General features: G+C 36.3%; 1 protein-coding gene and 1 long non-coding RNA gene across 2 annotated transcripts in view; one reads left to right on the forward strand and one right to left on the reverse strand.

Moving 5' to 3' along the window:
- The window catches only part of LOC107562022 (uncharacterized), a 10,529-nt gene extending 2,706 nt beyond the window's left edge, over nucleotides 1–7,823 (reverse strand). The window contains exons 1-2 of the long non-coding RNA XR_001605944.1: nucleotides 7,807–7,823; nucleotides 6,983–6,985 (exon numbers count right to left, since the gene is read on the reverse strand). This is a non-coding gene — a long non-coding RNA (uncharacterized lncRNA). The remainder of the gene's footprint in view (nucleotides 1–6,982; nucleotides 6,986–7,806) is intronic.
- wnk4a (WNK lysine deficient protein kinase 4a) overlaps nucleotides 1–16,083 on the forward strand; it is a 70,768-nt gene that overhangs the window by 23,747 nt on the left and 30,938 nt on the right. The window contains exons 3-5 of the mRNA XM_016246587.1: nucleotides 11,108–11,280; nucleotides 12,566–12,786; nucleotides 13,087–13,244. Coding sequence (XP_016102073.1) covers nucleotides 11,108–11,280; nucleotides 12,566–12,786; nucleotides 13,087–13,244 — 552 coding nt within the window. The remainder of the gene's footprint in view (nucleotides 1–11,107; nucleotides 11,281–12,565; nucleotides 12,787–13,086; nucleotides 13,245–16,083) is intronic.

The raw sequence follows: 16,083 nt of genomic DNA on the forward strand, positions 1-16,083 counted from the left end.
TTTGACCTAAATATGATTTTCAGTTACAATAATTAGTACTAAAATTTGACATTAGTAACTTACTTTTAACAACATCAAACGCTCCCGGTTCTTACTTGTGAGTTCAGTTCACTGGAGACTCACACTAAACGGATCATTTGAATCAGTGAGTTGTCGACTCGAGAACAGCTGCAATCGGATCATTCCAATTCGTGAATTAATCGTTTGGTGCGATTTGCGAACCGATTTAACGGGTTCATTGAAAAGAATCAGTTCGTTCTTGAATCAGACACCGCTTCTGCGTCTCGGAGCACGTGATATATTATAAGGAATAACGAAATGCTTTATGAAATGTAGTGAAGTAAAAAGTACGATCTTATGCTTTGGAATGTAGTGAAGTGAAAGTAAAAGTTACTCAAAATAAAACTACTCCAGTAAAGTACAGATACTTGAAAAATTTAGTACAGTACAGTAACGAAGTAAAACTACTTTGTTACTGTCCACCACTGATTTAGCATTTAGCATTAAAGAAATTGAATTAACATGTATAAAATAAAACACTATATACACTTCACTGTATAAATTTTACATTGATTTTTATTAAAGCGACTGTTTTAAAGTTCTTCAGTCAAGAGCAGTGAGTGATTTTTCTCTTTGCGTTTTGTTGTTTTATTAACATTAAAGGGATAGTTCACACAAAAATGAAAATTCTGAGAGAAAAAAAATTCATTTACTCACTCTCAAGTTGTTTTAAACCTGAATGAGTTTCTTTCTTCTGTTGAAAGTAAAAATTATTTTGAAGATTGTGGGTAACCAAACAGTTGCTGGTTCCCAGTGTCTTCCATAGTATTTATTCTTTCCTACTATCAAAGTCAATGGGGACCAGCAACTGTTTGTTACCCACATTCTTTAAAATATACAGTGGGTACGGAAAGTATTCAGACCCCCTTAAATTTTTCACTCTTTGTTATATTGCAGCCATTTGCTAAAATGTGTGTGTGTGTTCAGCACAAGAAAGAAATTAATACAGGTTTGGGACAACATGAGAGGGATTAAATAATGACAACATTTTAATGTTTGGGTGAACTACTCCTTTAATGACAAGCGGCAGCATGTTTAGTACTATTAGTCTGCTGTCACTTTAAGACCTGCAAGCATCTAATATCCAGGCATGCATCTGTTTTTCTCTCAACTGCTTACTTTCACTGTAGACATAATCAACTGTGTTTATATTTAAACCTTTTGTGTTTTTGACCGTATTAGCACAATCAGATGCGAAAGATAACTTAGTCCAGTATCAGGCGCTGTTTTACAGGCTTTTTAGTGTGCGCGCGCTTCAGGTGTACGAGCTCAGAAAAAGCGCTTTTCAGCACGCCAATGAAATGTTTAACCGGCAAGGCTTGCATGCAAATAATGTACTTTCCTGATCGTGAATAAGTGCAGTGCCCCGTGAGTGTAAATTTACCGCTAAGTTAACATTTGATGTGAATGTATGTGGCGTTGTACAGTATATTGAGACTGCAACTGATAGAATGTGCGTTGTAGTGCGATACTACGATGTTTCTTCAAAAGCAAAAATCGTGATATCGCACACCCCTAGCTGTAAACAAAACTTGGTTCTCGCGAGACTAGCATATTCTTACCAGAGCTTACGCTATGCCAACGTCATCCACTGTCTCTCGTGAACGTGCATACGACAGTTAGATTACATGAGAGATTACAGTTTATAAAGTTTTAAATAAGGATCTTTTTCTTACACAAACGCATCGATTCGCTTCAGAAGGCCTTTATTAACCCCCCTGGAGCCGTGTGGAGCACTTTTTATGATGGATGGACGCAGTTTATTGGACTTCTATTGGACTATTGAATATTACCACCCATTCACTGCCATTATAAAGCTTGGAAGAGCCGGGACATTTTTTAATATAACTCTGATTGTATTCGTCTGAAAGAAGAAAGTCATATACACCTAGGATGGCTTGAGGGTGCGAGAGAGAGAGAATAGTTCTACGGTCACAGCTTTCCTGCTCTAATTTGTCTTCCAGCTGCTTTAGTTGAATCTTCATCACTGTCATATGTGGATTCCAGCTGTCATGTGATTGATGAAATGCACCGCTGTGTGTCTATGGGCAGTTTGCTGCCTACAGGTGTGTTCCCACATTAGACTGTGACCTTAACAACGCCTTCGAACACTCATGACCGGACATGCATTCTCATGTAGTGTGTCTTTGCAGTTCAGGGCTCGTGTGTAAGTGAGCGCAGAGCAGAGACGCAGTGAGATCAATATGAGTGGTCTCTTTATTTTGGAGAGGAATCACAAACATGACTCAGCCTGTTACTGCTGATATCGATGCGGTCTTGAAGAACAAAGATAACATTATCACACAATAAAATACAAACACAGCTACTATCTCTTGCACAAAAGGTTATTCATTATCACAGATGAAGCTCACTTTCACAGTAATCCATGAGGCAGACTAGAAGTGTATTTTTTTCCTCGGTTTGTGGAAGTTGGGAAATATTTAACCTATAATTGTGTCTTTTTTCACACCTCAGGCTGTGTTGCCAATAGTTTCCTATTGGAAAAAGCATCCTCCTCTATCTGATCTATTTACTTTTAACACATTAGTATATTGTTCCGCCTGTAAGAAAGCATCTGATCATAGCAATTTGTATATTTGCATGAGCTTTGCACTCCAATCATGCTATGAAGAAAGCAACTTTACAGTACTAAACATAAAAAAAACTTATGTTTTTAGTCATGAATGTTTTTATGGAAGCTTGTTTCCACCATGGAATAAAAAATAAAAACTTTGCGACTTTTTATTTCACAATTCAAAGTTTATATCTCACAGTTCTGACTCTTCTTTTTAAAATCACGAGATGTAAGCTCAAGAATTCTGACTTTCTCACAATTCTAAATTAGCATGTTGCAATTCTGAATTTTGTCCTCAGAATTCCGAGTTTATAGCAATTCAGTTTTGTTTTATTGTCCATGGAATAAAAATAAATAAGATCAATGTGACTTATATCACAATTCTGACTTTTTTCTTGCAATTGTGAGTTTATATCTCATGATTCTGCATTTATATCACACAGTCCTGCGTTTATATCTTGTAATTCTGACTTCATAATTCAGAATTGTGAGGGGAAAAGTCAGAATTGTGAGATAAAAAGTCAAAATTACCTTTTTAAAAAAAAATGTTATCCTGTGGTGGAAACAAGCTTCTATTCATCTGACCTCGACAGACTGAACTGAAGAAATGAGTTGGAGAAGATTTCCATGTCAAAGTAGGCCACACCTTCTTATTACATAATTGCCATTGACCAATGATAATTTGAGAGTGTTTACCAGCTGAAGCAGTTTTCTGGAAAAGTTGGCTTTGGCAAGCTGTTTCAAACTTTCAAAACTAACTCCAAGCGAGCAGCGCTTTGGCCTGATTTTGTTCAAAAGGATCCAGTTCATTCTTCGATTTGTCTTCTAGCATTAAATTATTCTGGTGGCTCGTGTTCGTCCTAATGAAGGTGCTGACAGGTGGTTCCTCCCCATGTGGAGCACTAGAACATCAACACTGCTTATGTAACAGTAACACCATGTGGAGCTGAGCCAAGACATTTTCAGTCTGGCTTTAATCACACACATGCCTGCAGACCCCCATGACCAGACCCCAATATAAGTTTGACGGGAGAGTCAGACAAGTACAAGTCCCAAAACACGTGAACAATGTGGGATCTAGCAGTTATGCAGAGCTGAATGCTTGGAGAGAGAGACTACAACAAAAACATTCTGCTATCAGTAGATCCAGACATTTTAGCCACTTGATAAATGAACTTGCAAGGGCGGTATGTGTAGAATTTAGTGAATGATGGGCGTGCAAATGACCTGGTAGTGGTAGTAACAAGAGGGTCAATGATGTCACACTCATTTTTCATTAAAATGACAGCTCTATGATGAGCATGTTTCCAAATTAAAATTCATTTAGATGTTTTTGGGGACATAAAGTCAAAATGTCAGGTTGGTTAAGCTGCCCTCAGATTGTAATGCAGAAAAAAGCTGATTAATAATTAATTAGAAAAAAAATAATACTAGGGATGTAAAGATGCACCCGAGCCGGCTGAAAATCGATTAAAAATATGTGACGTTTATAGTAAAAATGCATCTTTTCATTTATAAGTTATACATGTGTAGTGTACATGTTACAAAGTACACTCACATGTATTCAAAGTGTAAGAAAAATACTTTATTAATTTTACTCGGATACATTCAATTTAAACTTGTTGAAAGTGATATAAAAATATTTCAGTATACAATATGTAACCCTAATTGATTAAAAGAAAGTGTATTTCGGCTAAGAAGTCGGCTAAGAATTCTCTTCTTTTCTTTTGGACTAAGTGCTATCACTTTTATAATATTATATAATGTGTGTAAAACTATTATGTTATTTTACTGACTTGCATTTGCACATGGCTTAATTAGAAGTTCACAGTGTTCATTTATTATTGTTCTATTGTTATAAACAGTTATGTAACGAATCTGCTGCAGCGCGTGAGGGCAAACTACACTTTAACTCATGGCAGCTTGAGGACAGGGTGAGAAATATGCAGCACAGCACTAGTTATTATTTAATATTTACATAACAGTATTTTAGACGCTTGTAAAAACTTTTCAACAAATTCATAATGTTCACTCCAACTTAAAATGCCAGGAAAATGAAGCGTGGTGTTTTTTGCCATGTATTTAATGCAGAATTAGTGTTGGCCCCTGGAGTGGTGTGTATTCCTCTTCATTATAATCTCTTTCCTTTCTTACCAGCTCCAGACCGGCATCGTTGTCATCTTCATCCAATGCTGTTTACTGCTTTGCTGGGATAAAAGAACATTTGTTGATGTTTCCATACTTTTTGGACCAAAGTTGTAATTGAACAAAATGTCAAGTACCCTTCAGGTTTCAATGTTTTGAAACTTTCATAATGAGAACTCTTTCTACATGACTTTAACTTTGTAATTGGATTCAGGCAGAATATGATTTTACGTAACTTGGGGTTTGTATGTCAAAAGGTCTCAACAGAGAGCCGTTCATTGTCTGCAATGGGCACAGTGTCATTTACAAACCTGATGCAGTATGCATGTGTTTATGGTTATAAGTCTGATCTGTTTATTCCATCGGCTGGTGGAGGCCAGAGACATGAGTGATGTTCACCTCATGCGTTTAATGTCAGCTTGAGTTGGTGAGTGGTCATTGAGATTTTTATATCGTCTGTTTGTCTAAATCTGGTGTTTCGATGGCTCGCCTAGTGAGGCTTTCATTTGCAAACACCACTAATAACAGAGATTTACTATGCTCTGCTAACAGTTTTTGGGATTCGAAGTTTGAAAAATGACAGTAATTTCCTTGCAGTCTCTCTAACTGTTTTTCTAATGTTGCATTGGATTTGCCACTGGCTTAGAGGTCCTTGGAATGAATAGATGTGGTTTGGCATGAGTTCAGGATTCTGGTCTGGGCAGTTTGGAGTTAACCAGCGCTGAAACTGCTGGCCCATACTGCTCTCAACCCCCAGCGGTGTGCTCTTATTGAACGCACATGTGTTTCTGTACATTTGTTCTTCTAAACATTCAGGCGTATAATAACACAATGAGGAAATTTGTACAATGGCATCCAAAAACTTACATAAGCATATCTTTCAATGACAAACAGATATAAAAGCACCCAGGATTTAAGTATTAAACCAATTGTTAGTTGCTATTTATTTAATAATATTAAAATTGAAGAATGGCACAAAATATCAAAATAAAAACATTACACTTCATACGCATGATTTGCATGAATGCCAAAGGATTCATGAAAAATTCATGAAAATGTTCTCACCAAATGTGTTTGTCTGCTTTTCATCAAGAACATATTTATCATCAAGTCACATCGACGGAGGGTTATCACGTAATTTGACTAGCTGATATGATGATAGAGTCTTCAAGACAACATTGGCCTACATTGTTTCATTGGAAACACACTGTTCCAGAGTTGAGCGAAAGGTTATTGAGATCTCCATCGCAGAGCCATTTACATACACTTCATGCCAAGAAAAAAATAGATTTAGATCGTCAAAGAATGCAGAATTTGTTGGCATCAATAACAAGGCACCATGTTTCACACTTGCATGCAATATTTAAGGAGTAGTTTACCCAAAATGGAAAATGTAGTCACCCTCAGGCCATCCAATATCTAGATGAGTTTCTTCATCAGATTTGGGGAAATGTAGCATTGCATCACTTGTTCACCAATGGCTCCTCTGCAGTGAATGGGTGCCGTCAGAATGAGAGTCCAAACAGCTGATAAAAACATCCAGTAATCCACACCACTCCAGTCCAGCAAATAATGTCTTGTGAAGCCAAAAGCTGTGTGTTTGTAAGGAACAAATTCATCATTAATGTGGCATCCATTCACTGCAGAGGATCCATTGGTGAGCTATTTCCATTTCATTTTTCAATTTTGGGTGAACTATTCTATTAAGAATAAAATTCTTCTTAACTGTAATTTTCTTCTTAGCTTCTAACTTAAGAAAAAAATGTAATGTTTTGTATTCCCAAAATATTTCTTCTGAAGAATGTTCTTATATGTATTTTCTCCATTGTTCTTCAAGACGATGTAAATTCTTGAAAAAATGTTTTTAAAATCGTAGTAAGTATCTTAAAAACGCTGTATGTGTTATTGTATGTGCTTTAAACATATATAACACGGATGCCTGTCATTTTATTCTTAAGAAGAAAAAAAAGAAAGGTGTCTTAAGATGTCTTAACTTCATTAGTCTAGATTTTTTCAAGAATAGCACTTAGGAACTTTCAAAAACTTATTAGAATTTAAGATGGTTAATATATACTAGATAAAATGCACATTTCAAAATACTGTCTAACACCATGTCTACTCTGCACGCGAATGGTCGCATCCAGTGTAGACACGGTGTTAGACAGTATTTTGAAATATGCATTTTATCTAGTATATAATAACCAACTTAAATGTGTTGGGTGTGTTACGTGCAGTTTGGTCAATCTGTGGCAACTAAAATCAGCTTCTGTATTTCAAATCTCTACAGTACCACACAATAATGATGCATTCAATGACAAAAAACACAGCAAAGCTTTTTTCACAATAGCTGTCCCATATGCTTATACTCTCTTTTTTGTCCCACCGATGCGTCAAGCACAAAAGCACTACCATATGGCTGATTCCCTGACAAGCCTTTAGGTTCCTTCCTTCAATCATGATAAGCCTGTAGAGGTTGTTATGTGTCATTTTGTGATTACTAGCTCGCTGTGCCTCGGGCTGTCCTGAACTCAAGCTCCAGGATTTCTTCCGTTTAAGCCCACCATGTTTCAATCATGCAGCTCTAACGTGTTTTAACAGTGCAAGTCCCAGGATGTTCATTTTTAACCCTTTACTACAACTCTACACCTTAAAGGGTTAGTTCACCCAAAAATTAAAATTAGCTTGTGTTTTACTCACCCTCGAAGCATCCTAGGTGTATATGACTTTCATATAAAAAAATTGTCTTGGCTATTCCAAGCTCTATGATTGCAGTCAGCGGGTGTTGCAGTTGAACAGTCCACAAGTCGTCAAATAAAACGTGCGCATCCATAATAAAACGTGCCGCACACGGCTCCGGGGGGTGAATAAAGGCCTCCTGTAGCGAATCCATGTGTTTTTGTAAGAAAAATATCCATATTTCAAACTTAATAAACACTTTTCTTTCACTTCATCTAACTGTGGTACGCGGAAGCCATTCCGGCGGATGACGTATGACGTCGGCATGCGTGATTAGTGACGCCGGTCACGAATTAGAAGTACAAACCGAGGATTTACAAAGAAAAATGTCGGAGGATATAAACCAAGAGGAGACTGGTTTTCCTTTGCTAAAGTAAGAAAACTTTGCTTCCTTTGCTCCTGTAAACAAACTCGCGAGACTAGCATATCTCAGAGGCGCACGCTGTGCATACGTGCTGCGTCATCCGCCGGAACGGCTTCCATGTATGAAAGATAACTGAAGTGAGAGAAAAGTGTTTATTATGTTTGAAATATGGATATTTTTCTTACAAAAACGCATGGATTCGCTACAGGAGGCCTTTATTCACCCCCCGGAGCCGTGTGAGGTACGTTTTATTATGGATGCGCGCGCTTTATTTGACGACTTGTGGACTGTTCAACTGCAACACCCGCTGACTGCAATGATAGAGCTTGGAATAGCCAGGACAATTTTTTATATAACTCCGACTGGATTCGTCTGAAAGAAGAAAGTCATACACACCTAGGATGCCTCGAGGGTGAGTAAAACACAGTCTAATTTTCATTTTTGGATGAACTAACCCTTTAACTAAATCACCCAGTCATGAAATAAATAACTGTTTTACAAACAAGCTGTTCAAATGAAGCAATGAGCCACAAGAGGCTGTGTGTTACAGAAATGTAACCACTGATTAACTAAAACATTGTTAACCGTGGTATAATCTCTGTAACACAGCCTTTAATTATTACTTTATATCTAAAATGCAGCATCAGTGAATACACCAATACAGACACACGTTTTGAATAGTTACATTTATTAATAAAAGTCATTATGATAAACTGTGATGGGCTTCTTACGGAAACTATTTTTGATGCAAGTGATTATCTTTATGAATGAGTCATTGAATCATTCACTAAACCAATTGCAATGCAAAATGTCATGATATTAAGTAGTATATAATTAAGTACAAAGTAATCTGGGTACTTTTTTCGTGCTATTCTATAAATACTGTTATTTTGCCTATACTACTCTTTTCACATACTGTTTTTGCAACATAGGCTCATTCGAAATGCGTGCCTCTAAATACATTTCTGCAAAACTGAAAAAAACGTACCTATACATACGAATCGCTGCAGTTTCCAGTTGAAATGAACACTAGAGGCAGTAAAACTCCCAACAACTTTTATTCCGTTTCACACAAAGTGTGATTTACAGGTCCACAATTTCGATTAATAAAACCAAATTTTCTCACAATTACTTGAGGAATATTATGTTATATATTCAAAACAGTTTTAACATGCTGTGAGATCTCAAAAATGATACTTTAGAATGTTAGCGTCACATATCCAGTTTCATATGTATGTGTTTTCATTTTTAGTAGGTTTATTTGCTCAACGCAGTATAATTTTGCACTTGAGTGGTGAAGAGCTTCGGTACGAATCCCGTGAAACTGCTTCAACAAAACAGTTCAAACCTGCATGTAAGGAAGTTCAAATGACACGGTTGCATCAACAAATGCATTTTTATATCAGTTTTGCATTTGTTAACACATTTGAATTCAAATATTTTAAGATATTTGGGGGACAAAAAGTAAATGATATCAGGGTGATGCAACTGTCCTAATATGAAGACAAAAAAAGCTCTTATTAAATGAAGAATGTTTTTGAAAAAAAGTAGTTGGGCATAATCTTTATTATTTTTCCTTAAAAAACTATGAAAGAGTTTTGTTAAAATGTTAAAATAAATCTTAATAATAATTAAAAAAAAAGTCTGCCAAATCAAGTGCTATTATAGAAAGTACTTTTGCAAATCCCTTTAAGAACCTTTTTGAAAAAAAAATAACCACATTTTAAGAGTCGTTCAGTTTTTTTTGAAAATGGCATGAAAGTTTTCAAAACCAAATGCAACCTACCTGTACATGAATACAAAGACCACATTTCTAAGAACTTGACACGTGTTTTAAACCAGATTTTATAAAGATTTGTTTTCTTCATTACCTTGGACACTCTCATGTGTCATTCACCAAATTTGTGTCTGTTGTCATTTCTCCTAAGGAATCTTATGAGCAACATCTTCAAATACTGTGTTAAATGTAGAGCTCGGCCTCCCTCTGTCCCTCGAGACATAAACACACACCACTTTTCCCAGAACTCATTGAATATAGGATTCATGGTTCTTGAGCTGCTGTCTCTGAGGAGTTTCCACCCTCCTCACACGGCTGAGAGGCCCAGGACTGCTAAATCAAGCCTTTCATACCCACCAGAGGACAGAAATGGCCTTGTTGCCAAGTAATTGCTCGTCTGTAGTCCAGTTGCTAAAGATTTTCGGAAAAAACGATGTTTAGAATGGGATGTAATTATGAGACAGCGGAAAAATATGATTAGGTTAGGGTGTTTCATGTACAGTAAATGGTGAAATTCTTGCGGTTGCAAGCGTCTTACTGGTTCTTATCTGTTTTAATGGTTTTTTGAGTACTAATTACAGGCTGTTATCTGCCAGAATAAGCAGTGAATCATGCTGCTTATTGAGGGCGAATGTACGTCATAAGAACATGTCATTTAAAACCTAAACTAAAGCAAGACACTACAGGTGAACATGGTGTAAGATAGATATCACCATACTGTCACTGGTTCATTCATCACAGTACAATAAGACAAGTGGTTTGTATTACAAGTTTTCTGAAATGTTATGGTCCAATTAACTAATTAAATATGCACTCATTTACATAAATGTATAGAACAGAAGTATGAACAGTGGAAAAATCCAGGTTCAATATTCTTGTTCATAAATCAGAAAATACTGTCAACAGCTAGAAAACAAATATTTTCCCACCACATTATGAATAAAAGTTATATAAACCGTGCAAATGTTATATGAACAACCCCTCTGTACAAACCTTCAGAATATAGATAGGAATAAAACTCGTTTGGTTTATGTAAGTGCTGCTGAAAATGCAGAGTTCTGGCTCAGTGTATGAGAAAAAACTCATGGCCTTTAATAATATGTGTTGTAATTGAAGATGCAAATAGATAAAGTGTAATAATATAAACACTTAAATGTGTATTTTGGATGTTTTCTTTCCACTAGTCTGATAGACGACATGTTGTGGAATCAAAATAGTCCAAAATCAAAAAATTTGACCAGTGCCTGAAAAAACAATTGTTTTGCCTAGTGTCTTGCCATAGGTTTATTTGTTTCTTAGTTTTTGTTTAAGAGCTCATTGAAAGCCATTGAAAGTTCTCAGTCATCCCAGTTTTCCCCAGCTTTGCGCAAAGTGTCCACTTGTTGCACACTTCAGAATCTTAATATTTTTGTTTCTCCTTCAAAATCTTTTTTTTCTTTTTTCTCTTCAGACTCGCAAACTGACCAAAGTGGAGCGCCAGCGCTTCAGCGAAGAGGTTGAGATGCTCAAGGGTCTTCAGCACCCAAACATTGTGCGCTTTTACGACTCCTGGAAGTCCACTGTGAAAGGTCACAAGTGCATCCTTCTGGTCACTGAGCTCATGACCTCTGGCACCCTCAAAACGTGAGTTTGTCCTGCATCTCAGAATCACATAGATCACTCTGAAAAAACTATTGTTTTGCCTATAGTGTCTTGCCATAGGTTTATTTGTTTCTTAGTTTTTGTTTAAGAGCTCATTGAAAGCCATTGAAAGTTCTCAGTCATCCCAGTTTTCCCCAGCTTTCCGCAAAGTGTCCACTTGTTGCACACTTCAGAATCTTAATATTTTTGTTTCTCCTTCAAAATCTTTTTTTTCTTTTTTCTCTTCAGACTCGCAAACTGACCAAAGTGGAGCGCCAGCGCTTCAGCGAAGAGGTTGAGATGCTCAAGGGTCTTCAGCACCCAAACATTGTGCGCTTTTACGACTCCTGGAAGTCCACTGTGAAAGGTCACAAGTGCATCCTTCTGGTCACTGAGCTCATGACCTCTGGCACCCTCAAAACGTGAGTTTGTCCTGCATCTCAGAATCACATAGATCACATTAAAGGGATACCAATAAAGATATTATTTAAAGGGGTGGTTGATTATGATTTCACTTTTTGAACTTTAGTTAGTGTGTGTTGTTGCTGTTAGAGCGTAAACAACGTCTGCAAAGTTACGATGCTCAGAGTTCAATGCAAAGGTAGATATTTTCTTTTAAAGAAATCGCTGTTTAAAGACTACAAAAAACGTCTGGTAGGGACTACAACGAGCTTCTTCCTGGGTTTGTGACATCACTAACCCTGATGTTTACATAAACCCCACCCCCGGGAACATGCAAATACCCGTAATGGTAAGGGGGCGTGACAATTCTGGACAACGTGCACTCGGCGGTTAGCAAATCACAAACACACTGAGCCCGCTAACCAATCAGAGCACATTGCGTATTTCTGAGGGAGGGGCTTCACAGAACCAGGAACTCAACAGACCGTTTTGACAAGAATGGAAACAGCGGTGTAGAATAAAGGTAAAATATGTGAAAATAATGCGTTTAAAAAAAAACGAAGCATGAACACATGTTACACTGCACCCCATACACACAATCAAGCTTTCAAAAAAAGCTGATCAGCCACCCCTTTAAAATAGAGTTTCAGGCCCCGTTGACTTCCATAGTATTTTTAGTCCATACTATGAAAGTCAGTGGGACCCGAAACCGTTTGCTTACCAACATTCTTTATTATATTCCACAGAAGATCGAAAGTCATACAAGTTTGCAATGGCATGAGGGTGATAAATGATAACAGAATGTAAATTTTTGGGTTGACTGTCCCTTTAATTGTCCCTTTTTTGGTGCTGAGGTGAAAAGGATTTTAACATCCAAATTTCTTAGGTATCTAAAGCGTTTCAAAGAGATGAAACCAAAGCTCCTACAGAGGTGGAGTCGTCAGATCCTTAAAGGACTTCACTTTCTGCACACGCGCACCCCTCCCATCATTCACAGGGACTTGAAATGTGACAATATCTTCATCACGGGCCCCACAGGAAGTGTGAAGATCGGGGACCTTGGACTGGCCACACTCAAGAGGGCAAGCTTTGCCAAGAGCGTAATAGGTAGGTCATTGCAAACTCCTGAAGCGTTTCATGCTTTAGTTTCTCGGTAATGATTTATCTTAGATCTGCTGAGATCTTCAACCTCATTGCATTTCAAGTTTAAAATTAAACATTCAATTTTACTTTTGAAATGTTCACCTTTAGTCACTAGGTAGCTTACAAAGTAATACCATCAAGATGATAATACCATGGTGGGACAGTTCTTTCCTGATCCTGAAATAAAGTGTATTATTAAACCATTATAAAATGTACTGTTTTGGTAGTGACATCTAAGAGAATTCTTCACATTGTGTTTAACAGGAACACCAGAGTTCATGGCTCCAGAAATGTACGAGGAGAAGTACGACGAGGCAGTGGACGTCTATGCATTTGGCATGTGCATCTTGGAGATGACCACGTCAGAATACCCTTACTCTGAGTGCCAAAACGCTGCGCAGATTTACCGCAAAGTTACCAGCGTGAGTTTCAATCATTATCATTTAGTGTGATTAATTACTCTTTAAGTTAATGATTTGGGTCAGTACGATAAAAAAAAAAATGGTTTTATGTAGCAAGGAACCATTCAATTGACCAAAAGTGAGAGTAAAGACATTTATAATGTTTCAGAAAGGTGTATTTAAGTCATTCTATGTTGGAAAACTAAAATCATTTTTATTACTTTAAATAAAATAAAGGTTAATTGAAATTAAAAAACCTATGAAAACCTTGAACATATTTTATTTTACCTAGCTGCTAAGGAAACATTTATCATTTTTATTTAATCTAACTTGATGTACTAAAATAAATAAAACTGAAATGAAAATTAATAAAATATATAGTAATATAATAAAATATATAGACATTTTTAATAACAAAGGTGACAAAAACATGGAACAAAAGTACTAAAACTTACTCAAATTAAGATGAAAGTGGGGGGGGGGAAACTAACTTAAACTCAAAATACTAAAATAACACTGCAAAAGATCTATATTTTAAAAAGAAATGCTGTTCTTTTGAACTTTTTGTATTCATTAAAGAATCCTGACAAAAAATTATCTAGGTTTTCAAAAAAATATTGTGCAGCACAACTGTTTTCAACATTGATAATAATCAGAAATGTTTCTTGAGCAGCAAATCAGCCTATTAGAATGATTTCTGAAGATCATGTGACACTGTAGACTGGAGTAATGATGCTGAAAATACAGCTTTACATCACAGGAATAAATTACATTTTGCTATATATTCACATAGAAAACTGTTTGTTTAATGTTAAAAAATATTTCAGATAAATATTTCATATTGTGTATTTTTGATCAAATAAATGCAGCCTTGGCGAGCATAAGAGACTTCTTTCAAATACAAAATCTGTGAGATTGATTTAAAATGTTGAATTGTTATGCATATATTTTGCAATAAGCATATGCACGTCCACATTTCCTAGTTTATTCCAGCTCTGAGACCTTTAGCCCAGCATGGAAAGTGCCATAAACATCTTTTCTCTTCTTTCATTCTCTTCCTGCATGTCCTCCTTTCCTCTCATTTCCTTAAGAGCTTGCTGTGAGTCCACTTTGAGCAGAGGTTTAAGACTCACGGCTTGGGTTTGATTAGAGCTTATGGCTTTAAAATAGTTTGAAATACCCCCTGTCTGTATCCTGTTTTTAAAAATCCCAGGGCTCGTCTCATTCTGGATAATTTGAGAAAGGCCCTACAGGTCACATGTACACAGAGAGGTCATTCTGATTATGCAGCTTGTTAGGGATACAGTATATTCACTTGTCTGCTCCTTATTGCATTTGGAAACTTACATCAGCATGTGTTTACAACATCTTCAGACAGATCTCTTGAATGTAAATCAGTCTTGAACAGGTTTTTTATACATGAAAGAGTGTTCCTAACCAATGCTAAAAGAAACATTTATTTTTACTCACAGTAATAACTTTGCAGTGGATTGAGATGTTGTACGACATGAAGTACAACCAACTTCAACAGGATTTCAGTAATGTTTTGATTTTGCATGTCAGAAAACAAGTTTATGATGTTTTTAAAGTAATAGCTAAATTTGACACGCACTTTATGTGGATGACACCAGTGGTTTTGGTTTATTGGTTTGTTAAATGACGTGTCTTGAATGAACGAAACAAAGCCTGCTCTGAAAAGGTTGCTGAGTGTTAATGACAAAGCCAAGGAGCACGAGTGTAAACGGGATGGGCGGTCGTCCAAAACTCCCATGAACTCGATGCTTTATGGAGCTCATGCTCCACAAATGTTACACAAGTCTACAGGGAAAGTGACCTACTCCAGCTGTAATTCAGTCCTCAGCTGTAATTCTTTGACATCACAGCTTAACCTCACATGATTGAATACTTTTGTATAGTCAAAGTAAGTCAAATGTGACAAATAACAGGCGTTAACTGTTGTAGATCTTAATATGTTAGATCAACATTAAACCAAGCACATGCAAGTGTTGTAAATTGTATTTTAGAAGACCACAGTGTGAAATTAATAATGTTACGTTGCTTTATTAAATGTTTAAGTGGGTTCAAGATATAATATACAGTGGGGCAAAAAAGTATTTAGTCAGCCACCAATTGTGCAAGTTCTCCCACTTAAAAAGATGAGAGAGGCCTGTAATTTTCATCATAGGTATACCTCAACTATGAGAGACAAACAATTCAGTTTATGTCTCACAATTCAGAATTTTTTTCTCTGAAATGTGTAAATGAAAAAGTGTAAATTGTGAGATATAAACTTGCAATTGTGAGGAAAAAAAATAGAATTGTGAGATAAATTTGGAATTGCTAGGAAAAAAGTCTGAATTGTAAGATATAAACTCTGAATTGTGAGAAGAAAACTCAGAATTGTGAGATATAAATTTGGAATTGCAAGGGGAAAGAAGTCAGAATTGTGAGATATAAGTTAGGAAATGTACAGAACATAGAGATATAAACTCACAATTGTGAGAAAATTGTCAGAATCCTGAGATATAAACTCACAACTGTGTGAAAAAAGTAGGGATGCACGATATTGGATTTTTGCCGATATCCGATATGCCGATAATTTTCAACTCATTTTGGCCGATACCGATACCGATATGTAATTATTTTAAATTTTCTTTCAGAAAGATGTAGTGGTAACCTTAACATTTTATTTTATATTTTTACATTTATATTTAACATTTGTAGATAGTCTAAAGCAAAAGAGTTGTAAAAATTCTGAAAATCTTTTAGAGCTCATAATTATTTTATTTATTCCTCTTATCGGCAAGACATATCGGCATAATTTTTCATATCGGGCCGATGCCGATACTTACATTTAAAG

Source organism: Sinocyclocheilus grahami, unplaced genomic scaffold (assembly GCF_001515645.1).
Source record: "Sinocyclocheilus grahami isolate Dianchi unplaced genomic scaffold, SAMN03320097.WGS_v1.1 scaffold802.1, whole genome shotgun sequence".
Classification (NCBI taxonomy): domain Eukaryota; kingdom Metazoa; phylum Chordata; class Actinopteri; order Cypriniformes; family Cyprinidae; genus Sinocyclocheilus; species Sinocyclocheilus grahami.